Source organism: Podarcis pityusensis (assembly GCF_964106645.2).
Source record: "Podarcis pityusensis genome assembly, chromosome: 6".
NCBI lineage: Eukaryota > Metazoa > Chordata > Lepidosauria > Squamata > Lacertidae > Podarcis > Podarcis pityusensis.
The window spans coordinates 50,284,095-50,310,235 of record NC_138030.1 but is presented as its reverse complement, the minus strand read 5'-3'; the positions used below and the strand labels follow the sequence as shown (position 1 = coordinate 50,310,235).

The 26,141-nt window shown below is 40.3% G+C and overlaps 1 protein-coding gene across 11 annotated transcripts in view; it reads right to left on the bottom strand.

The window, feature by feature from the left end:
• The window catches only part of ST3GAL3 (ST3 beta-galactoside alpha-2,3-sialyltransferase 3), a 188,531-nt gene that overhangs the window by 73,379 nt on the left and 89,011 nt on the right, over nucleotides 1–26,141 (bottom strand). For all 11 annotated transcript variants that reach the window (XR_013987441.1, XM_081009497.1, XM_081009498.1 and 8 more), the window contains one exon: nucleotides 4,557–4,651. Coding sequence is in view for 10 of the 11 variants with exons in the window: in XM_081009497.1 (XP_080865623.1) it covers nucleotides 4,557–4,651 (95 nt within the window). In the remaining variant the exon portion in view is untranslated. The remainder of the gene's footprint in view (nucleotides 1–4,556; nucleotides 4,652–26,141) is intronic.

Here is a 26,141-nt window from a genome sequence, read left to right as displayed (position 1 = left end):
TGCAAAGCAAGCCTTCTTAATCAAATCTACTTCACAGGGTTCTTGTGAGGATAAAGTGGGGGACATGAACCACCAGCTTCTTGGATGAAAGGTGTAATATATTATTATTATTATTACTATTATTATTATTTAAACTTATTAGTCACTTGTTACTCAAGAGCCTCCTAGTGACTTATGTCACAGAAAAATATATGCAAGTACATTATACCTTAGAAAAAAGGAGGGGGGAAATCATAGAATATGTTAGTATTCCATAAAACGTATTAGGAAAACAAAATCAACACACCTTAGCAGTAATAAACAACATTAGCAATAAGCAAACAACAAAGCAACACTCACAACCACTAATTAGCAGATAAACAAAAAGAACCTCACCCCTTCCTTAGCCCCCAACCATTCAATATGGTTAAACTGTTTGTTTGTTTGTTTGCCCGCCCCCCACCCACCCACCACAGAGATTTAGGCAAGTGGGAAACAGGTGAAGGGGATTGTCAGTGTTGGTGCTCCAATTGTTATTCTTTAGCTATTTGCCACTTGCCTAAATTTCGGAAGGCGGAAGGCACCTACAGAAGGGTCTCTCATGTAAATCTTATGCATGGGCAGGTCAACTGGAAAGGATGTAGTGTTTTATTTATACTCTTTGACAATTGTTTTCATTATAAGATGGAGGAAGTTGCACCCTAAAACCTCTGTAGATAGCAAGAGATCCATTCATGAAAGAAACAGACTGCTGAACCTCATGGTGTTAATGTAGAATAGTTACCATAACACAGCAGACTGAAAAAAGGTTCTCAATGAACACAGGAGGTTGATGAGGGAGTGAAAATGGGAAAGAACTCCTGCTCTCTGAACTTCAGCTCCTCCAGACACAGATCTGGGCAAGAAGCCAAGAAGGAGGTGTAAAGACAGATAGTTTGGTTCAGTGCAAATTTGAATTTTGATGTCAGCATGCATCTGTATTTTATCAACAGAGATAAAGTATTATTTATATCAGCATGCCAGATGTGAAAAGAGACTGCTATGCAGCTAAAAGAATGTTTAGGGAAGGGAATGGCATAGATTGTGTTTGGTAGTGCTCAGATGTGCTTGTTCCAGTATGCCCTGGAGGTCAATACTTCCAACTGTGCATGCATAGCTTTCTACCCTGCAGAGCTCATAAAAGCAAACACTTTGACGTAACACTTGCCTCCACAGGAATGTAGGCATATATGTGAAAAATTTGAAGTTAAAATTGGTCATCCACACAAGGACAATCCCATAATCAGGAGCCAGCAGGAGCTGTTCCAGAAAATTCACACAGGTGAAGAATTCTGACATGACATTTTCCTAATGTGTGCCTTCTCAGACATTATTCTACATAGTTTTATAGCATAGAAGTTTTTGTTGATTAAGCAGCATATTGACTTTGTTATATAAATAAATGAATAAGTTTTTTTCTATTGCTATTATTTGTTTTTGCATTTGAGTAAATAACTTAAGAAGTTATGGCACGTGTGGCATTTGTAACAAATTGCTATCTTGAAACCAACCGTGCTTATTAATAATTATAAAATATACTGTAGTCTACTGGTATGAAACCTAGTCCAATCTCAACACTAAAGTTTGGGTTAGCTTGCTTCTTGGTGAAGCCAACCCAGAAAAGGCATAGAAGAAGAACTCTCGGAATCAGTTTGACAAACACCTCACAGACTAAAACAGTCTGGTACAACAGCTTGAAACTTTAAAATGTTACTGTGCAGACTATGTACATCACAGCCAGGGTGATCCCAAGTTCACAGAACAAAGCAAGTTAATCCCCCTTGCCATTTCAAATCAAACAGCTGACAAGCAGACTGAAGCTCCTGAACATTTGCACCAAGCACTTCTCATGGTACACTTCCTTGACAAAGGTAGGGTCTTTATGAAGGATTAGCTGCCCTCTGATGCTAAACTGGCACATCCTCTTCTCAAGCATTGCCCAATTTCTCCAGTTGCTGTAGTTTTGGCAAGCACCAGAAACTTCTTCTTGCAGTCTCCTTTCAACTGGCACCAGACTAGCCCTGACTGAAGACCTTAATGAGGTGCTGATCCCATCATCAGGTCACTATTATTCATCCCCAATGCATCCCCTGGGATAAGCAGAAAAAGCTGATGTAAGAATCCCAGTGACGTGTGATGCGAGAAGGTTGCCATTTGCCTCTCTCACGCTCCTAGCCTGTCAGCACAGCCATTAGGCTCACCAGTTTACAGAGAGTAATAATTCTTCCCTCCCACATATACAAACTGCCTTGGACTGAATCCTGGCACAAAGTTCTGTCCCATGAGGGCATTAAACAATCCATTCAGTTGTTTTGCTCCCATTGCTTCAGCTCCCAGCCATTTAAGTAATGGCAGTTTCTGTTTTTAACTGAAGAAAATCCAATATAAAACCCTGGATTTACATAACACTGTAGTGGTGACACAAGCTGGCAGCAACCTGGAAACGCAAAGCAAAGACTGCCAAATATATTCAGTCATCCTGTGCTGAGGTTCTCCATTTTGATTCTACTTGGCAAAAGACTTGATCAGCTGCTTCCGAGACCTAAAACCACCCAGTACAAAGACCTGTATTCCTCTCTGTATCTGCACACCTTGAAAGCCAGCAGATAAAGAATGGTGCAAATCTCTTGCAGTGAATGAAGAGTTTCTATTTCTGGACAATTTGCACAGCTGTATTTAATCATCCGCTTTGCTAAGAGGGAAGCATAAGAGAAGAACAATGTATACAGCTTATTACATCTACACTGACTGGGTCTGGTACAATGATAGGGAAAGGGTGAACAAATTCCTCCTTATACTAGGTACAAGGACTATAAGAATGGCAAGCTCATGCTTCCAAGACCCTCCCCTTATTAGGGAAACTAATGTCATTATATGAATAATAATATATATTGCCTCATATAGAGCAGATTTATTTACACTCAGTCCCACTCCTACTGCAGTGTGAAGACAGATGCTACAGTGAGACTGTTACCAGTTCCCCATGCACAGTGTTAATTAAATCATATCTAACAATACACAAGACCTCATGGAGCCCAATTCTAGGATCACTTTATGTTATACCCAGTATCATGAACTGAAGTCTTACAATATGGGCCAAATAATCCCAATATTCACAAATAATGCAGGCAAGTAATGTAATTTCTGAGGTGCAGAATTAATTTCAAGTTTGCCATGGTCTGCATCCTACTCATTGATCTTTCCAGAGTGGCTACAAAAGGATCAAAGTACAAACTATGCCACTTTAGGTAATTAATTCACAGGGTCAGAGTCAATAGGTGTGGGTAATCACAGAGTCAGGATCAACTTCCTTCAACTGGTAATCAGTTCTATTTTTAAAAGGATAATTAATTTTCCAATTAATTCTTAGGGTAATCAGCTGTACAATTAATTCTTCAAGTATAGCAGCAGAGCTTGTGGAGGGCTGTTAAATGTCTTGATATGCTTGAAGGAGGAAGTAGGAAGGAATTTTTGAGGTGGGAAAGCTCAGTTTGCAAAGAAGCAAGCCAACTGGTAATCAGACAGAACTAAAAATAGTGTTTATAGGAACTCAGAATAACAGTACAACATCCACACGTTCTTCTAATCAGACAGTGAATTTCAAATGAGGCCAGAAATGCACAGTGAAAATAGGTGAACTCGCAAGTGAGGCAGAAAAACGAACTGCTCCTCAGGGAAGGGGAGGATCTGACATCTAGTCAAAACTCTGCCTCTCAATCGAGTAGAGGGTAACAATATCCACCTGGTGGTGTCCTAGTCCCCACTCAAGAATGTAGAATTCAACATCACACAATTACAACTGTTTTGTCTGCACAAGCATTTCAACTTGCCACGTGATATTTCAGAGCCAATTTCAGGGGCCACAGGGTCATGTGGAGGGAAATAATAATAATAATAATTTTTTATTTATACCCCGCCCTCCCCAGCCAAGGCCGGGCTCAGAGCGGCTTACAAGCAATAATAAAAACAAGATGAATGATTACAACTTAAAAACAAAAATAAAATACAACATTAAAATAATGGAACATTATTAAAATGTAGCCTCATCGCAGGAGGAGAAGGAAAAGAAAAAAGAAAGAGAGGGAGGGAGGGAATCAAATTGGCTCCAAGCCAAAGGCCAGGCGGAACAACTCTGTCTTACAGACCCTGCGGAAAGAAATCAGATCCTGCAGGGCCCTGGTCTCATGAGGCAGAGCGTTCCAGCAGGCCGGAGCCAGAGTTGAAAAGGCCCTGGCTCTGGTTGAAGCCAATCTAACTTCCTTAGGGCCTGGGACCACTAGGGTGTTGTTATTTATGGACTTTGAGGCTCTCCGTGGGGCATACCAGGAGAGGCGGTCCCGTAGGTATAAATAGGGGGAGCCCTGTTGCTCAAGTGGAAGTCTTTCCATAGGTTTATTGCTGATGAGGCTCGTTAGCAGTTGAAGTCCACAAGATGCAGATACCATAGACACACAGAGTATGTTTAACTATAAGCACCTTCTATTTTTTTACTTCAGCAGGGCATTTGAGCTATGGTAAATGAACTGTTGCTATCCTACCTTGTCCTTTAATTCCAAAAGGAGGTACAAAGTCCCGGATTCGTGCCCACTTTCTGAAGGAATCATCCAAAAACATTGGTGCTGGCTTTGAGAACCTGAAAAATATAATGAAGAAGAATCTTTTTTTAAAAGTGGGGAGGAACTCAATGAAGAGAAAAGGTTTTATTACCTAAGTGCAAATTGTAAAACTATGTGGCTCAGCAGCCAGCAATGATAGGGGGCAAATCAAACAGAGAAAAGGGAGTCAGGGAACCTGTGGCTCTTTTAATCTTAGGAATGCCCCTGCAAAGGATGCAAAAAAGCTTTCCAGTATAAGCTATTCCAAATATGCAATTCGGAGTTCATGATGATAACATCCACATACCCAACCAGAAGCTACACAAAGAAAACCAATACAGTCGTACCTCGGAAGTCGAACAGAATCCATTCCAGAACGTTTGGAAACCAAGGTGCAGCTTCTGATTGGCTGCAGGAAGCTCCTGGAGCCAACTGGAAGCTGCGGAAGCCACGTTGGACATTCAGGTTCCAAAGAAAGTTTGCAAACCAGAACACTCACTTCTGGGTTTGTGGCATTCGGGAGCCAAAACGCTTGACTCGCAAGGCGTTCGGGATCCAAGATACGACTGTAATCATACAGTTCAGAACATACAGTATTCCTATACACTATACCACCAGTTCTAGCAAAGCACTGCATAACAATCTTTCAAGCCTAATTTGGATACAAAAACTGAATATACAGCATGCCATTCAGTTGACTTGAAAACTAAATCAAAAGAAAATTACTGCTTCTAAATCTAATACTCAGAACTGGTGTGGCGCAGAGGCTAAAACAGTTGAGCCACAAATCCTCCATTCAAATATCACTTCTGTCATGAACTCACTACGTAATCTTCAGCAAGTCACCCTCTCAGCCTCCTAAGTGCATCATGTGGATAATATTAAACTTTACAGAGTTGCTGGATTACAACAAGATAATGCATGAGGAGTAGTATACTAATCTCATTCAAAACAGAAGAGGCTGGTAGGAGACATACTTCACACAGTATGGCTGGAAAATAAAAGGACTGGGGGAATTACCAAGTCCTGAAAACTATTAATAGTAGGCACTTGCCTTATCTCAGTGGAAGCCTTGTCCTATAGACTGGGCACCACAACATCATTTCTCAGGAGATGGACCTCTGCAGGCTGACGAACAACCAGGAGGGCATTGTTGGAATATTTTAGTGATCAGGCAGGATTATATGAGAGAAGGCATTCCCTCAGATAACCCTGCCCCATGTTAGGATATTTCCGTTCCACCTTAAAAGGGAGCAGGCTTTGTGAGTCACAGAGTCTGCGTATTTCCTGTTCACAGGAAGTTTATGTTGTGTCTATGCTTTCGTTTTCTCTCTGTGTCTGAGACACTGAAGCAAGGAGTCACGTTTTTTTCTTTGTTCTGACCAACGCTGAATAAGCTTGTAAATATGCTCTCCTGAGTGTATCTTTCGCTGTGCAAAAGTCTGCTGATAGAGCGTGCACGAGCTCTGGAATGTGGGAAGCTATTTCTGGGGCTCGTGTCGCTAATTGCTGATACTGTATCTATGGGAGATCGATGGATCGTCCTGAGGCGACGTGGAGTCATGATGGGCTTTATCTCCCTGGGTGTCCCAACACCCCATGCTGTTTGGGGCTTTACAGCTAAAACCTTAAACCTGGCCCAGGTGCATACTTTTATAAGCAGTGTTACATGCTCATAGTAAACTGTCTCAATTAACAGTTAGCCACACTGCCAGCCATAAAGGCAACCCCAAATAAAGCACATTAAAGTAGTTCAAGCTTGTGGTTACCAACGCATGGTCATGGGGGCCAAGTCATCTTGCCCCAGAAGTGGCAGCTGCTGTGTGTGTGTGTGTGTGTGTGTGTGTGTGTGTCTGTATGCGTGTGTTTGTCTCAGAGGGAGGAGAATGATGATGGGTTATGCTGCAGCAGTGAATTTTTGAAAAGAAAAAGAAACAATGAACTCAATCCTGACCTTTCCATTCCTCCTGCCATTTTCTCTTTCTTCTCTATGCTCACATTTGTTCTCATTTTCACCAAGCAGCAATACCATATAAGTGTTTAATCTCCCCTCCCCTCAATCTCATAAACATGTCAATTCACAGGATTTAAAATTTCTGTCTCAAAGTGACACTTACTTACATACACAATGTATTTTGGTCTTTCTCTCAATTCTCTTCCCTCTCATGCAATTATAGGCATGGAGAGAACAATCAGACACATAATCTGTCCCCCACCCCCACCCCTAAATGGCTTGGTTTGAGTAATGTATGTGTATAGCAAACAGGAGATAGAAAATATTCTTAGGGACTTTTGGGTGGGTGTGAAATCTATTTACTCTAATTTAGATGGAATAAATACTTGCTTCCTTTCATATTTTGGGGTTCTTTTTATTCAACAAGATACTGTGCGTCCTTCAGGAATCAGTCATCTGTACACAATTAAACTTCTCCTTACACGGTCTCTAATTGTATCAGGCCAATGCTACACTATATATTTAAAGGATATTTAATACACATGGCTTCCCCAGCAAAGCAACGGCAAGAACATGGTAGAGGAAGAGCCAGAAAACACCAGCTTTTAAAATCTTTTCCATCTTTTGTCTGAGCAAATCCCCTGCATAATGTTTGATTTGGGATCCTCAAAATAAGTGCATAGGAGTGCAGTCAGAGGACAAGGAGATGACCATGCTATGATGAAAAGACACGCAGGTTTGAAAATAGTGCAGAAGACAGTATTTCAGAAGTGTTTCCGTTTCTCCATCTTAAGTGCTGCAGCGGTATAAAATATGCACCTGTTTCAATTTTTCCTTATGCACAGTTGTGTTAATACAAGAAGAGCCCTGATGAATCAGATCAAATCTCTATCTCATCTAAGTATACTGAGTTCATAATAGTTTGCTGTCATTATTTATTTTCCTAATTTATGGAGCCTAAAATTGCAACAATTAGTATGTGCAAATCTGCAACATCTTCATGGTTAAAAGGGAGTCCATTTACTTGTAAAGATTGGGAACCACTGGTCTAGAAGGTCATGGAAATACTGAAGGGGAGGGAAATTGCTTCTTGTGCTCTTTCGAAAGTAAACAGCAGCAAATTCAATATCTGTGTACAAGCTAATAAACTATTAGACTCTGGAAAAACCTCCAGAGATGCCACTGACGAGATTTATTTTTCTTCTGAAAATTAATTAGTATATTTAATATAAGTTTTCAAAATCAATATATTGTTTCAGATACACAGTTTAATTCAAATAAAGCAGACACAAAATTCATAATACTGTATAAAAATGTAGCATACCAGACTAATAGAAGCAAAATATGTGCAGACAGGCCTATAAAGCTTACAAACAATGTGTATAATCTCCAAAATCAGTTTTCTAAAACACACAGAGAGACAACTTATTTTCTTTGGCAACACAATGAGCTCCACCTAGTTCAGGCTCAACCACATCTACTAAATCCGGCACAAGAGGACAAGACTTAGAAATAAAATGGGCAGTAAGAATTTGACAAAATATAACAAGAATAATCAAGAGCACACTCACTTTCTCTTAAACAGATGTTACTTATATGAAGTGCTAATCTTAAGAAGAATTGGTATACGGTATAAAAGTGTACATAAATTTTTGTGAAATTTATTTGTTTAATTAATATATCCCTCATCATAAAAAATCCTTTCAGATACACTCTCATGGTTGTTAGTGATGATTTGTTTGTTTGTTTGAGAGCCAGATAGTCACTTTAGCCATCCTTTTCTAGGTTTCATTTGTCATCTTACACTGCCTGTTTCTCCAAGTATATTTTGGTAGCTTGCCCTAATCCTGGAGGATGCCACATCAGACCTTCGCCATTATCACAACTGTAGTCATACCATCAACTGGCTGTTCACACCACCATAAGAACTAGATCTTGTTATCTGCTCACCCTTCATCCTTTTTAGTCTTCTGAATATTAAAGGGAAGAAGAAGCCCATCAAAGCCAGCTGTCACACAGATGCCTGGATTCAAGGGCCAAAAAAACACACTGAAGTTTTAAACTGAAAACAAAACCAGAGCAGCACTTGGTTTTTTTTGCTATGGAAACATGTCTCTATTTACAGAGGTCTTCCTTTATGGATGCTCTAGAAAGCTGTTGGAAGTGACAATTTTAGGATATTTATAAAGAGAAACAACAACTCTGACTGAATTTAAATTTATATTGCTCACATATTTTTAAACCAGTAGTGGAGAAAAATGGGGAACAGGGAATTGGTCTGATCAAGTCCAAGTAATGTATTGTGTATTTTGCCATATGAGGGATAATATGAGCTTTGGATAATATGAGCTGGCTTAGTTCCAAAGCTTGTTTTTTTGGAGATTAATGACTACAAGAGAGAAATGTCTTTCAGAGCCCAGTTTGACCCAAAATATATTTCTATTTTGACTTTCATGTGAGAGTCACTTCTCTCTGCCAAGTACAGCACCCAGGACCAGGGACAAGAACAACTCTTGACCATTCAGAGTATTGGACACAGACACACATTAGCTTGCCATTACAGCCTGGCTAAGTATTGTGAATGTCTTGGTAATAAACAAGAGAGCATGACAAGTTGCTGCGGTGCAATACAAGTATAATATAATGAAATCTTTCTAGGACACAGCTGGCTGCAAAATTAAGTCCTTTTGCCATTTTTCACAATGAATACAGACAAGTAGTCACATTTTAAGACACTTTTTATTCTGTATTTTGGAACTTAATTTAGACAGAAACCGCCTTTCACATGACATTTTCAATGCAATCACATTGTTGTGGTCTGCCTACGAATGAGAAGCAGAATATTAGGAACAGTTTGAAAGAAATTAGTATAAAGTCTAATCATTGCCACTACGTTAGTGTCATTTTTTGTATTTAACATATTACTCTGAAAGCAGCTGGGCTGAATTACTATTTTTGGAGTGCGGTAGAGCTGATCCATAAACCTACTGGAGCACTCAAGGCTTCTAGTATGAGCGAGCCAAGGGGATGCAGTTTCGGGGTATTCTGAAACACAAAGAAGGTAAGCAAAATCTGAGGGAATTTACTGCTTACAATTTGCAAAAAGGAAGCATAAAGTAGTGAGTGAATTCTCAGTCTGCATATCTATGCACATGCTCTTTTGTCACAGGTATGCTGGTATGTCTCCCTTTCTCTCCCACCCCTGTCTCACACATAGTAACAGCAGACAGACAGCCAAAGCTTCATGTTGATCAAATTTCCTTAGTACAAGCAAACATGAAAGGAAGAGGAGGGAGGAAAGTCCATTGCTGGACACTGTTTACAATATTAGCTGGCATCAAACAGGTTCCGCAGGTAGCAGTCTTAACTGCAGTGATTATACTAAGAAAACAGAAGGCTGATGGTTGCATATTGGATGGGGAATTATGTCCGACAGAAAGAAGAATGCAGTTTTCAGCATCACTATCCACAGATACAAGAAATAAACAGCAATCTAATAAGTAAGTGCCAGAGATATAATTCTTAGCAACTTAAACGCTGACAGAGCCTGAATCAGAGCCAATATATTACTAGCTTTATTCAGGGCCAGAGGTAGACATTATCTGAAACACATGGCCATGCTAATCCATGATTCTTTGTCTCTTGTTAACCTCTAGCTGAAGGAGATGCTTGAAGAGGCATCACATTTAGTATTTCACTCACCACTTACATTTAGCAGTCAATGAAGTGGTAAATGAAATGGAACAGGGACTGAGAAATGCTGGTCACGATGGCATTACATCACACATCTGCTTCAGCTAGATGTCACCACGAGACAAGGGAAAGAGACACGGATCGGTGATGGCCATCAAATTTAAATAATTTCCTAGTTTAGCTCTTACTGTGAAAATAAAAATAAAAATAAACCACTGCTTCATGTGGCTGTATCCTTCACTATGCAAACCTTTTCCTGTTCTCTCCCTGCTGCAGTAACCACGTGTGGTTTTTCAAAACTGCTCTAAAAATAAGTTATAATCATTGCCACTAAGGCTAAAATGAATTCTGATTTTTGTAGAAGAGTATTATCAGGTCCACAAAACTCTAAAAATTGCTTAAGGATCTAATAAGGTTGATACCAGGTCTACTTTGCATATTGTAGTTAAACCATAGTGCTATGTGAATAGAAGCAAACCTAGGTTTACATGCTCCCACATCTTTCTATGGAACAACTGCAAGGAGGAGATCAGAAGCATCTGCTTGTTCACAAAAAAGAAGAAGCATCTGCTTGTTAATAAAGTACTAACCAGATTTCATCATTACATCCAAACTGGGTAAGGTACTTTACAGTTTGTAGATTACAATTAATTGATACAAGCCAAACTTAAGTCTCACTAGCAGAGAACTTGAAAGCAGTCAAAGGCCTGGTTTGGATAGACTTGCATAGAATGCATAGAATGCATAGAATGCATAGAATGCATAGAATAGACTTGCATAGATAGACTTGCATAGAATGACATCTGCAAGTCGAGGGGTCTTGTGTTCCCTCCTAGGTAAAGGTACCCCTGCCCGTACGGGCCAGTCGTGTCCAACTCTAGGGTTGCGCGCCCATCTCACTTAAGAGGCCGGGGGCCAGCGCTGTCCGGAGACACTTCCGGGTCACGTGGCCAGCGTGACGAAGCTGCTCTGGCGAGCCGGCACCAGCGCAGCACACGGAAACGCCGTTTACCTTCCCGCTATAAAGCGGTACCTATTTATCTACTTGCACTTAAGGGTGCTTTCGAACTGCTAGGTGGGCAGGAGCTGGGACCGAAAGACGGGAGCTCACCCCGCCGCGGGGATTCGAACCGCCGACCATGCGATCGGCAAGCCCTAGGCACTGAGGTTTTACCCACAGTGCCACCCGCGTCCCACAGTTCCCTCCTACTCTGGTGTTAATAATTAAGTCCAAACACAAAGCTGAAGTTAACCTATGCTCTTGGAGAAGAAATGTCATGGTGTTTTATGTAGGCTTACACAAAATGTAAATGCTAGTCTTCACACAATATATGCAAATGTTTTCTGAGGTCCTAGGCCCCGTTTTGACTCCAGGCAAGGGTACAATATGCCCGCTGCACCCCCATATCTTGAGCCATTCATTGTGCCACTCCAAGACATAGGTACTATTAATCTAACCTTTTAAGTGACAAGCACTTGAAAAACTAGCCCTGCCTCTGTTCAGATGGTGCTGCCATCTTATCACCACCAAGTCCTGTCACAAAGCATACACATCTAAACTGTTTTGGGAATCAAAGCAGAATAATTCATTTGGTTCAAGAGATACAGTTTGTTTCTCTGTAAACTCAATTTCATGTCGCTGGGGAAGGGGAGCATGTGTCTCAGTTCAAGGACTTCAAAGGCAGTCCTGTCACCCGTTTTAAGTGCATTTTGTACACTATGTACTAGAGCCCCTCCCCAAAAAGCCATTACTTGGGAACTGCAAAGCCTATATTAATTACTTCTATGGCAATCTAGGCAGGAAACTATTCCAGATAGCACTCTTCTATTACACTTAACAGGAATTCCACTTGCAATGCATTAAACGAAGTCCAGTGTTGTTTCACAACAGGCGTTTCCATCTTTAAACCTAATGTCAGAATTTCCTAGAAACAACAGTTCCCGACTCTGTCCACAACACAAAGAAAATGCCAAAAATAACTACTCTTTTCTAAACAGTCTTCTCAACCTACGCCACGCACAGGACTTGTCAGACACAGGGCTGTCCATGTATTTTTCTGCCTGTTCCACTGCTTTCTGACTCTGAAATTATCAGCAAACCAACATGTTCTATAATCATACTGATTTACATAAATGCTGTTTAATATAAACACCCTTCCTGAGATCCTGAGGGGACAAATTTTTAAAAGAAAAATTATATAAACAGATATTTTACCAAATCACGAGTAAGCTTGTAAAACCTCTTTATAAGAACAGCTTTTAGAAATAATACATGTGAGATGGATACACGAGAAACTGCCATGTTGGAAGAGAGGCAAAAGGCTCTGAAACAAACCCTTAAGCACAGTTTCGGTTTCCCCTAAATGGATCAGAGATAGGCTGGGGATTTAGAAAGCTTGCTGTGAGGAGTATGCCAAATGCTTTTGCAAATATGCAAAATTAAAAAGAAATAACAGCTTTTAAAAAGTGTAGCTGCACTCTCTGAGCATTAAATACAGGGAAGCATAAATTTAGCCTTCTGCATAGACATTGGTAGGAGAAAGGAGGTTTCTGAATAATGGAGAATCTAGTGCAGGCTTTCACCATGTATTGGTTGTAAGCAAAATACAGTGGTACCTCTGGTTACGTACTGAATTCGTTCCGGAGGTCCGTTCTTAACCTGAAACTGTTCTTAACCCGAAGCACCACTTTAGCTAATGAGGCCTCCCACTGCTGCCGCCGCACGATTTCTGTTCTCATCCTGAAGCAAAGTTCTTAACCCAAGGTACTATTTCTGGGTTAGCGGAGTCTGTAACCTAAAGTGTATGTAACCCGAGGTACCACTGTATGGGCACATCCACAGCCTCCTGCAGGATACCTTCTCCTTCATTAAGCACAGCCTGTGAAAGACAAGGTGGCTAAGGGAAATGGGTTGTTGTACAACGTGGCTGCAATGTGCATACTAAAGCTGCAGTTCAACAACTTTCGCAATGCTGCAGGCAATTCCCAGGATATACCTCTTGGCTCACACACAGCTTCCTGCACTGTCTCCAATTCAAGCCAGCCAAAAGAAGTAGCTGCAGCATGCATCTTGAGAAGAGTGTTCCAGGATTCCATTCAATGTTGCAGAGGCTGGTGAAGGGCAAGTCTTGGCTCATGTAATTCAACCATTTCTCACTGCCACCCTAGTGATTTTCTATTGGTTATCTCATCCAGAGCTTGTGGAAAGGGGATTAAGATCAACCCATTCAGTACATAGCTTTCTCAGCAGATGGTGGAGAAAAGAATCTCAATAGCATGTTGCAGGAAGAAGAAAAGCCCTGTTCTCTTGGCAAGTTTTCCCCAGTATTTGTTCTCAAGAAAGCAAATGTATTGATTCAACATTTTGCAAATGAAACTGTACCTTCTCAGAATGGCTGGAACACAGCTTAATCCTAATCATTCTTATTTGTATAAAGCTCAGCTCTTCTCCTTGAACCTGAACAACTACTTTATAAAGCTTAAGTGTAGAACACACTTAACAGTCAGAAAGAACTGGTCCAATAAAAAATTACAGCTCGCTCCATTATTTTGTGCTTCAGAAGCAAGAGCCAAAAATCTTATGCCCATATTTATTTTGGGGATGCTCACTTGATTAGGTACTAACGTATACTGGTTGGGGGAGAGGGGGAAATGGTTTCAATTAGAAGTGCATACAAATATACACCTTTTTTCTATTACCCTTGCTGGTACCTTTCCTGGGAAAATCAGAGGCTCACTATGTCAGGTTCCTATTGGAAGACCGGACAAACGCTAGAACATTAGCAGTGGCAAAGTTTTTAACGGTGGTTGCACGAACCAATGATCCCTATCTTTTGAACAAAATGCTTCTTTAACCTGGAGGTGGGCTGTATGAATTGTGCATTGCTTTGTAACGATTTGTGGGGTCTCTGGACCGTAATAAAGATTGATTTGATTTGATATTTTTTCTATGAGGCTCTTGCATAAGTGCACTTACTATATCTGTGGCATATATGTACAATCCTCTCTCCCAGAATGAGGTAAGTGAAACTGTTCCCTCCTACCACACTGTAAGGAGCAGAAGCTAGATCTGATTGGTTGGCCCTTGAGTCAATCATGAAACTACCACCCCTCTTTTCAGAATTGCTTTCCAAGAGTTTAAAAATGTTAAGACTTCTTCTTTAAAGAGTGCCACGTACTTGTTCACATGAAGATGCAAAAGTACTTGAGAGTAAGAGAAAAAACAAGCAAGCATTCCACCTGACCTTGAAGCATGGGAGAAAGAGGTAAAAAGAGACAATCTGCATTCAATCTGGAGGCTGTACATGTTTTGCTTAAGGACCGAAGGCAGGGAATTGTGGTAGGCACAGACTCTAGGAAAACCCTCATCACAGCAGGAAGACTCTCTGCTTGCAGGTAAATCTGCATGATGCCTACAGTAAATGAAATGGTTGAAATACATTGCTTAGAAGGATTGATGAAACCAATCTTCCACAACACTAGCATGACTCAAATATGCAGCAGGCACCATCTGATTCTAAACAACCTAAAGCATTGTAGCCAACAAATACCAAATATTCCACATCAGTTTTGTTTCTCAGTTGCTGTTTGCAGTAAAACACATGGCCCTCACTTTGTAAGAAAGCATCATAGTTTTCACTTGTGCTCACCAAGCCAAAAACTTCCACTCTGCTTTGCTGGGTCAGTAATTACTCTCAAGAATCCATCATTTTGTGGTATTTTTACATGGAAATACATGATTTTGCCACCTCTTTGGCTTGTATGGAAAAGCAGAAGGAAAGAGAAGAATGAAAAACCATGTATGGAATCTGTTATCTGTATGAGACCTACAAAGAACTCCTCTCTCTCAGGATTTTCTTGCCTTCTTGGACTTTATTTCTTACTCCCTGAACTGTACTACATCCCAGTTCCTACTAAAAGCTACCACTAGGGCTGTAGTAAAAATTCAGTTGCGCTTGACTTTTAAATTGAATTGAATTAAATTAAAATTTCAATTCTTAACTGAGATTTGACAGAAAATATATTAAAATGCTTAGTCAACTTACTAAAATCCTGGAAGCCACAAAGAAGGCAGTATGGAAATAATACCTTTAAGTGCCAGATTTAAAATGTGGTTCTTGCAAAATTAAAGGCTTTTGCCTCCAGTCAGCTGTAAAGCATTGAGATTATAATACCTTCTGGCAACTTAGAAAGTTGTACACATGCAAGCCTCTTAAGCAGAAGGTATGGTTTTTAGAAATGAATTATAGCCACGGCAACTGGAGCAAAACAATACAGTAATGCTTTTGGTTTCAGATCCACACCCCCCCCCCAAATTTCCCATAGCTCACTATAAAGCACCCCCTTTTAAAAAATATGCAAGCAGCTAGTTTGAAAACTAAATTTGACAATAAATAGATCCCCAGTGAATAGTGACAGTATTTCTGACACATTTTTTAGGTACAGTATCACACTTACATTTCAATATGAGTGTCCCTTATTAATGGTGCTGCAAGCTCCTTATAAAGCACTCAGACTCTAAATGGGTCATTAACAATGTATGCATGTGCAGGAAGGTACTGACAGCTGTAACAACGGTACTTGCAGGCCGACCACTATTTATTTAATAAGTCCAGTGCCGAGGGCCTTCTGGCCGTTCCCTCACTGCGAGAAGCGAAGTTACAGGGAACCAGGCAGAGGGCCTTCTCGGTAGTGGCGCCTGCCCTGTGGAATGCCCTCCCATCAGATGTCAAAGAAATATACAACTACAGTATCAAACTTTTAGAAGACATCTGAAGGCAGCCCTGTTTAGGGAAGCTTTTAATGAATCATTGTATTTTAATATTCTGCTGTAAGCCACTGAGATGGCTTACACCTCAGCCAGATGGGCAGGTATAAATAATAAAATTATCATCATCATCATCATCAACAACAACATTATTATATCCCACTTTTTGCCATCAGTTTTTTGCATTGCCCTCTTCAGCTTATGTTTCTGCTATAGCTCATCCCTCCACAACATATTATCACTATCCCTGCCCCGCCGTTTCCTAATCAGTTAAAGAAAACCTACATCATCATTTTCTCAGTTCTGTTTTTTAGGACCGGAGGTGGTAGGACTGGTTCACCTCCCATCCCATACCTTAAAGTGGTCATCCTATAAACCTAGTTGCTTTAACCAGTCAGCTATTGGCAACCCAAGCTGATTCTCACTATCTCATGCTTTTGTATGGATGTGGATGTGGAAAGTGCATTGACATTACTTTTCTTTGTGAAAAATGTTTCAACTGGCCTCTTCATAATTTAAATCACTCTTCAAGCAAAAACCAGTCTTACAACATTGCAGGCCAAAAGTTGACACTTCCAGAAGCTTTGCTGCAAAAATAAGGAGAGTACAATGGAAATACTTAGGCAACATTGAGCTACTGCTAGCCCCTCGCGGGAAGCTTTAAAAGATTCTTTATTGTGCAGCTGAAATAACCAAAAAGATGTCAGCTGATCTGAACATAAAGCTCATATTAAAAAGAGATGTATCAGAAGTTGTAATGATTCAATTGCAATTGATAGCTTTAAAAGATTCCAAATGCCTTATATAATTAATCCCATGGAACATTTTAAGGGAGTCATTGGAAATCTTTTCCAAAAGTGCCTGTCCAGCAGACATTTTCCATAGTATCAAAGCAAAAGGGGGGGATTAAAAGAGGGGGAAAGAGAGAGAGAGTAATAAAACATCTGATAACACTGGCCATCTTTCTTATTGGAACTGAAAGACATTGTTCCCATGAGGCTTTGAAAGAGAGATTGGTCACTAGCAACGCAAAGTACTTCCAGCAGGTTTTCTTAGTGCTTGTTGGCTAAAAACAAGCATTCACCTAGCACACCAGGAAGCATCTGAGTTTGTTTATGGATCTTTATAACGCCCTACTTCAGCTTAAATTTCCTCTTAAACCATTTTTAAGGAATCCAAGTGGCATTTAGCATCAGCTCACATTAATGATCTAGAACTTCTCAGTAATTTCCAGTGAATATTTAAATTTAAGCAACAATTACTATGAAATTATTCAGTAGCAAGCATCCAGAAAGGTGACATTAACAGTCTTGTAGAAAACTGAGGCAGCATTAGTGTATTTCATATTTCTGGTAATAAATGTCAAAATTACAATAATAAAGCAGAAAACCTCAAATATTTTAGATTCTTAATATGCACACAAGGTCACAAATGAGCTTAAAAATTCAATTAAACGCCATATCTTTATTTATCACCACCACCACCACCATCATTATTTTTTAAATTGATACACTGTTCCTCATCAAGAGACCAAAGGGTGGCTTACAACATCAACACAAAATTCATTTGCAACAAATAAAAAAATGCTTCCAAGATGTCAAGTGCACCTCTCCACTAAAGCATGAGAGCTCATGTTGTAGTTGCAGCAGTCAGAGCATGCCAGACAGACAGTAGTGCACTATGGTTGCTGCTACTGCTTTGTTTGTTGTTCCATTTCTCTCATGAGAAAGAAACAGAGTGAAAGGACAATAAGGATGTAGGGAAACCATAATAATTGTTCTGGTTTCAGTAGAATTCAGTGGTTGCCACTGAGTATTCCTCTTTGGGGTTGGGGGGAACCACATAAGGTAGCAGCTAGCAAAAGGACAAGGCCAGGTAACCACTGCCATAGTGTTTGTTTTAAAGGAACCTCTGTTTGCTAATGCTCTGATGCAGTAGGAAGAGAAGCTGAAAGATGTTTTGAACCTAAAGTCCAAACAGCGTGGAACAGTAGTAGAAACAGCTCTAAACCCCATATAATTGCTGTCACAGGAACTGCATCATTGATGACATTTGCCTCCATATATTAAGGTTTAGACTTGATAACAAATGACATAAAGATCCACACTCATGTGATTTTATCCTGAGAGAGAAGTAACGAAAACCTCTCTGGCCAAATCTGTTATTAGTACTGGGAAGTTTCATCTGCTATGGTTCACTTCACATTACTTCTCAGCAACTGAAAAACTTGTGATCATGTACATAAAAGATTACCTAACCCACAAAGACTTTCTATAAATCCATGCACAGGTACCAGAAAACACAGAAATGGGAGTGGAAATGCAACAATAAAGACCTGGAACCATTCAGGCTTTGTTTGTTAATTTGGAGAATCTATTTCACATTTCTTCTGGGATCCAAGACAGTTTCAATATACGGTTTTTAAGGGCATTATCATGTTTGAGGACACAGCTAAGTTTCATCTTAAAGGCTAGTTAAATTTTCCTTCACACTCTAGAAAGCCTTCAGCTTTCAGATCTAGTCATGAAACACTTAACCAAAACAGTCTTGGACAAATGACCCCTGTAGATCTAAGTTCTCTTTCCCAACTACTATTAAATCAATTAAGTTGTGGTTATTCAGAAGTATGATGCAGTGTGTGTAACTCACACCTCTGGGCTTCATTCTCATCCCTGAAGTTTCAGAAGTCTGCCCAGCAACTTCATCCCATTTCACAGGGACAGCCAATGTGCTGTCCTCCAGATGCTGTTGGACTACAACTCCCATCATCCCTGATCATCAGGCGTGCTTGAAGTGTAGTCTAACATCTGGAGGGTGCCACATGGGCTATCCCTGCTTTAGATATTTCCAAGTGACTTTAAGAACACAACAGAGTTTGCTTCTTATGCTCATTGTGTGTATGTTTGTGTGTGTCATACATATCTGCTCCCCCGAGCAATTCTCCTAGAGTTTCTACTGGAAACACACCTCCCTATTCCAAGACAATTTATTTCAAACTCTTCAGCTTCTAGTCATGTTCCAGACTCCTCTCTCTCTCTCTTAATTCTTCAGTGCCATGAATGCTTTCAGCACCATCATTAACACCAACATTCCAAATAAATGTAACAGACAGGAGTGGTGTGCCAGCAGTTCCATCTCCTGACCTTGTTGCATTCCAGCAGTTTAAAGTAAGCTAAATAGTGGGAATTGCTTAAATCATATTTCCCACTGTGACAGCTTTAAAATTCTATTTCAAGCACCCAGAGTCAGCCTTAGGCAGTTTTGTCACCCAGGAGGAATATTAAAATGCTGGTGCCACCCTTATGGGGTCTTGCCACTCTTCTGCAGACCTTCCCATTGCCTGGCCCCACAGCTTGATGACAGACCGTTAAAGGGCCTCTTAAATCTCTTCTAGAACTAATAAAGCCCTCTCTGTGCTATGGTCCTCTGTTCCACTCAGTGATTCTAAGATGATTCCCCTTCAGAACTAACTTTCCCCAGAAAAGAACATATTCCACAACTACAAGTGAAAGAGACAGCTCTCCATGAACTAACAATGTTTGACCTTACCACCAGGTTCATTGTGAGAAAGGGGAAAGCACATTATCAAGGACACAGCTGAAGGCATGCAACTCCTCTTCCCACTACCCTCCTCTCTTGAGTCTGGATGTTCAGGTCTAACACAGGGACCTCAGTGCTGGATTTACGTATAAGCTAAACAATCTATAGCTTAGGGTCTCACTCTCTTGGGCCCCCCCAAAAAAATTAAAGGAAAAAAACTGGATGTAAATTTCCAAAATATAAGATTAAAAAACAAATAAAATAAAACCTACATACAGCAATAGTGTTTTGTGTTGTGTAGGCTCCTATGATGTAAGTAATGGGTCCCACCTGCTAGCCTGCTCCCTAAAATATCACTGGTTTGCTCATTTCTATATAGGGTGCCTACATTCTGCATGGACTGGTTGCATGGCAACATGTAGCAAAGGACAGCTGGACATATAAAGGGCCCCATTACCTTCAGTAGCTTAGGGCCTCATCAAACCAGAATCCGGCCCTGAACAGGGTGGAGCCCCAATGTGCTGCTGTTCAACAGAAGCATGAGTGGGAGAGGAGCAAAGCACCCGTGATTTCAGTAGTGTGCACCAGCATGCTGTATGATCACCTTTAAACTATGTTTGATCATTTAACTATGGTTTAAAGTAATGTGGACCATAATGAAGAAGCTCAAAGATCTCTCCAAAATGGATGAATGGAAAACACAGTTCAATGTATGTGTAAAGTGATGCAAACTGGGGCAAGAAATCCTAACCACATATAAACTGATGGGGTCTGAGCTGGTGGTGATTGTCTAGGAAAGGATTCCTGGGGTCTTGGTAGATTGCTCAATGAACCACAGACCCCGTGTGCAGCAGCTGCTGAGGACAGGGGGCGGGGGGAATTGCCAAGACTGTAATGCTTTTCTAGATATCTATGGTGGGACACCACTTGGAATACTGTATGCAGTTCCGGTCAGAAGGAAAGGCAACCTAAATGATCAAGGGACTAAGCAACTCCTCTATGAGGAAAGACGAGTGTGGGAGATACAACAGAGGTTTATAATGATGCATGGTGTAGAGAAATGTAGGTTTTTCTACCTCTGTTGTAGTTACTGGAACCTGGGATCATCTATTGAACCTGAATGGTGGGAGATTCAGGGCAGACAAAAATAAGTATTTCTTCATGCAGCACATAGTTAAACTATGGAATTCACCACAAAATGTGATCCTAGCTATGTTTATTCAAAAGCAAGTTCCACTGAATTTAATTTAGATTACAATTGTAGCCTTAAGTGGCTTTAAAGAAGACTCAATAAATTTACAGAAGATGAAGATACTTATCAGTGGCTATTAATCACGATGACTATATGCTACCTACAGAATCAGAATGCCTCTGAATACAAATCGCCGTCTTCAAAGACAGCCTCACATATAACACATTGCAGAAGAATATTGTAGCCTATGGTGCAGAAAGCAGCTGACAGACCACAGAGAATTAAAAAGAACACACTTCCCTTGTCTCTTTGCTGACAGACGTCATCATACAGGGTGACAAAGTTACTAATATTTACTCAGTTTTACTAGGACTAGACTATTTAAAAATAAAGCTAAAGTAATTCAGAACACCACCAACAATAATAAAAACTGGCCAATAAACTTCTTCTAGTTCAGCCACAACCCAAGTATTAGTAATTTTATCTTTCTGAAGGGGCTGGGAAATGACAAGCTGTGTGTTTTGTGTCATCCTAAAGAAGAATTTTACCAAAGTACCCTGGGATGGAAATTCAAGGAAGTGCTTGTTTTCCACAACAGAACTGTCAGTATCCACAATGTTGTACTTGACAAATAGTAGTATCTTCTCTCTCAGTCACTCTGTAAAGACATCTCCCACCACTCTAAACCTGTAAGAACAGGCCAAAGTTTTCCAAATGTAAAATAGATGTACTCTTAATCTGCAGCTTTTAAAAGAGCATACGTTTTACAGAGAAATAAGGAATTCAGGCAATTACAAATGACAGTTGATCACATGGCTGAATCCTCTCCATCTGCAGTCAGCGTGGGAACCAGTGTTGGTAAGGAAACTGCAGCAGATAATGTCCAGCAGCTGTCAACAGGCTGGCACGCAAGCAAGTCCTGAACATAGAAGGGGAGGGGGTTGGCAGCTGTGGAGCCAGTCTAAGGCTCCAGGGTGCCAAAGCAGCATCTGTTAACTGAGCAGTGACTTAGTTCAATGGAGTATGCTGAAGGGCCTTGTTCAGGCACTTCATTTATCCATCTCCTGCTTGTATTTTCTAGTATAAAAATATGATACATAGAAAGTTTGGGAAGTAAGAGAGGCTTAACCTTCATTTCCTAGTAAAACCTGTTATTAATATTATTATTGTGTGCCCAAATTCTCCCTGATTAATTCCAAGTGATAAATTGATACTAGGTGAAAGAGCTTGTGAATGAATGCATTACAGCTGCAGTGGGCAATAAACGATATCTGGTCCACTGAGGCTTTTCTTCTAGAAAAGCTTCCCCCACCTCCTTCTCCCTGAAATGACCTACTCATGGGTGAGTCACGACGCAGCAATGCAGGTCTACACAGGATGGTAGAGAAGCCTTAGCAGAACAGATGTGGCCTCCAGCCCTGAGATTGTTTATCCTTGCACAAGAGATATGTGCATCTGCACACACCTCCATCTGGTATCCGCATAACAGAAACAATATTGGTTTCTTTAATCTGTCCACAAAGGACTTTATTCTGTACAAAAAGTTCTGAACAATTTGGCACAGTTGCTTCACTGACCTCTAATATTGTAGAAAGCTATTGCTGTTTACGTTGAGCCCTTCAGTTCTACTAGAGTTGAGGTGGGAAAAAGAACTAACAGTTTTTTAATCTGTTTACTTTATGAGTCACTTTTCTGCTTCACAACAGCTGCAAAGCACCCGGGATCTACCTTTATATAGCTCAGTATCTTCCAATTCTAACAGAAGCAACTTCGGAGACAGATAAACAAGCTTACACCAGAATTCCATCTCATAAGGAGGAACTGTTTCTTCTAAAGAGGACATCGGTTTAAAATAGCCCAGGGTGCTGCACGCCAAGGCTGAGGTATGTAGCAGAACAGCACTAGGATGGCAGAAGGAATAGAAGACCTTGGGAGTTGGAAGAAGGAGCACTAGAATAGCAAAGGTGGCCATTTGTGATTCAGATGCATTGGCAAACTTATAAGAATGGAGTACAAAGCTAACACATTTGACAGGCAGTAAAGTGCATATTAAAATATTGCCTGAGAACAGAACCCGGGTTTTGATGAGGAACAGGTGAACAATAAAAGCAGCAGTGATGAACCTTTACTGTTACTGCCAGTACTATATCTGGGTATCAGGCTTAGCTCAAGATGCTCTGCAAAGATCCTACTAGGTTTCATTCCAACTCGCCTGAGAATCTTCAGCAGTTCCAAAATCCTCTCTTTGGCCCAGTTCAGACATCAAACTATGATTCAACAAGCAAGTTGCTGGTACACAGGTCCTGCAGGTTTATCTCTCCTGAGCCTGATGCCATATGACATCACGTGATAGTTAGGTGTGGGTGGTTTAAGCCTAGATGCGGCAAGCCTAATTAGGCCCTGCAGCTGAAGTAAAGCTAAGATGCCTAGGGTTGCAACAAATGAAGAAGCTCTTTCAAAAAGGAAATTATCCTCCACAGAAATGACAAGACACATGCAGTAAGCAATTTTCAAGGATATTAAAGAGATGGTGTTCGCTGAAACATAACCAGGTGAGACCCCCCAAACATTCTTCCTACCCCACCAGCCACCAGCACCTTCTAATAGACAACATATATGGGGATTTTATTCTACTGGACATCTAACAGGATACTCATGTAACCATGTAATTATATTATATGCTCCTGACCAAGATTATTATTGTGAATTACTCCAAAATGGAAGTTTCTGTGTTACAATCATACAACCTTTATCTCAACATGGAGGTTTTCTGTGCCGTATTCATTTTTCATCTTGAGAGAAACATGAAAAGGATGTCCTTTCTTTTGATGTGGAACCCAGGAATACTCAGAAGACACAGCTCTGACCTTTACAAAAACAATTATTATTCTCTCTCATTCTTTTTCAGCACACACAAAGATACATACTGTGTTCCTTCAGGGAGAGATAATCTTCTCACTGACACATTGAGATGGCAACCAAGATATGACACTATAACCTTAGAATAACAATAGTTTTAATGTTCCACAAATATTTTTAGTTCCTGCAAATACCCATTAAAATCCTAGCTTAATGGAGTTTCACTTGTAGTTCAGTGCACAAGGCAAATATAAAGAATTAAAATGAGTGATTATGGGGTAAAAGCTCTTTCTCTTCCCCATGACAATATTCCCATTGCCGAATAAAGTGAGTCATGGCAGACTGCTTATGTTCTTGTAAAGAAACAAATACAAGAAAAGTGACACCACAGCATTCCATAATTAATATTGAAAAGAAATTTCTCTTTCAAAAGTTTATCATCATAGGAATATAAAATCAGCCTGCTGAATCAGGCCAATGGCCCATCAAGCCCAAATGCAGCCACACCACTGATCTGCATAACAGCTTAATGTTTTTGGCTAATTGTGTATGATGGTGTCCTGGATGGGGTGGAAGGTAGGGTTGAGTTTGAGGTGAAATGGGACACGCTGCCCCTGTGAAAACATCACTTACCTAGGTTGTGTGGTGGCAGCGCAGACTTCTGGCAAGATCATGAGAGATCTTGGTGGAAGCTGGTGCCAATGCCAGTGTCCTTTCCCCACCAGTGGTGGAGATGGCAAGATGGTTGGGGTGCCCACAGGGATACAGTCTCAGGGGTGTCTGCTGAGTGCCAGCCGTAAATGAGTCTAAGGCTGAGCAGAAGATCTGAAATCCAGGTGTATATGAATCAGGCAAGTCATCTTCACTGGACCCAAACAGCCAATAGTAACAAGTCTCTTACCAGTGTTCTATGTTCCTTGCTACTACCCCTTCTGGTCAATGTTTCCTCAAGGAGCTCTGAGAACCCAGTGTAAGACTAGGGATAGTTCTCACTCCATACTACTCTATGTGAGAGGATTTTACCTTTAACTTTTCTTCAGGAATGGAGCCGGATCCTGCAGGTGCCATCGCACATTACTGGTCTGGAAGCCTTCCTCTATGCTCAGCATGCCAACTGCCACTTCCCTTGCTGCCTGACTTCTCATGCTCTCTCTCTCTCTTTTTAAAAAAAGACACTTTGCATCTATATGAAAAAGTAACCGCCAAGCTAAATAGAATATTTGCAGTATACATAGGTTTACAGAATATTTATATAAACATGTACACAAGCCTCAATTGTGTGTATGGAAAAGTCCTCATCAATAAACAATATTGTGAATTAACACAGGTATAGACGGTTTCAGTTTACTCAGTCCTGTTGCATAATTTACTTTTAATATTTACTTTTTGCATCAGTTACTTCTTGTTTCCAACATTCAGATTTCCTAGGATTGTTCATTTTTCTATGGTTATATCTTTTATTTTAAAACATCAGTTTATTTCCCTCTTGAGGCACATCTTAGGTACATAAGGTGAAACACACAATTTTCTTCCACAGAGGAACACATGTGAAAAATGTTAAATCCGAATGCAAGAAGTATGAGTATTTTGCATTCCAGCATAATACTCTTCACATGTATTTCTCCATGAATGAAAAAAGTTATACAGAATCAGTCCTAAAATACCTGTCCCAAACGAAGACTGTTCCAAAATATCCCCTGCAAAGCAAATCTGACCAATCAGATTTTTTCCTTACTGAATTCTTTTGAAAACTGTACAAGACAGTGCAGAATGCATAAGGGTTAGATTTCCTTGCCAAGTACTTGCTATTTATTGCCTGTTTGATTGCATTATGGAGACTTAGTGAAGCCAAAGCCTATTTCTGGCATTTCCAAGGTACATTCCAGAATTGTTTAAGATGGAAGGACATCAAACTATAGTTCTGAGATAATTATCAAGCTCACTGCTGTATAATGTTTATGCATCCAGAGTAAACAATGCAACATAGCAAAGTTGTAGACACAGCTACATGATCAAGCCACAGAAACATAGGAAGGGTGAGGGAATCCATACTGTACATCTAACAACAAAACTAAAAAAGAGGGTGTGTACATACCATACATCTAAAGCACATGGCTTCCCCCAAAGAATTGTGGGAACTGTAGTGCAATTCCCAGCATTCTTAGCAAACTATTGTTCCTGTGATTGTTTGGGGGAAGGAATATGCTTTTAATATATAGTGTACACACAATATGAAAGATTACAAAATAAAAGTTTATCTTATATTGTGGCAAAGATGCTATGTCCTTCATTTTTGAGATACAGGTTTGTATCTATCTAAGTTCTACTCAACACAGACCCACTAGAATTGATGGGGCTAAGTTAGTCATGTCCATTCATTTTAACAGATCTACATAGAGTACAACTAATAATAATATTGGCTATAGCCCATACCACTTTGATGTGACTACCCAGTAAAACATACAGGAACACAGAAGTTCAAGTTAGCTATCATTACAAATAGCTGTTGATAAGAGTTGACAG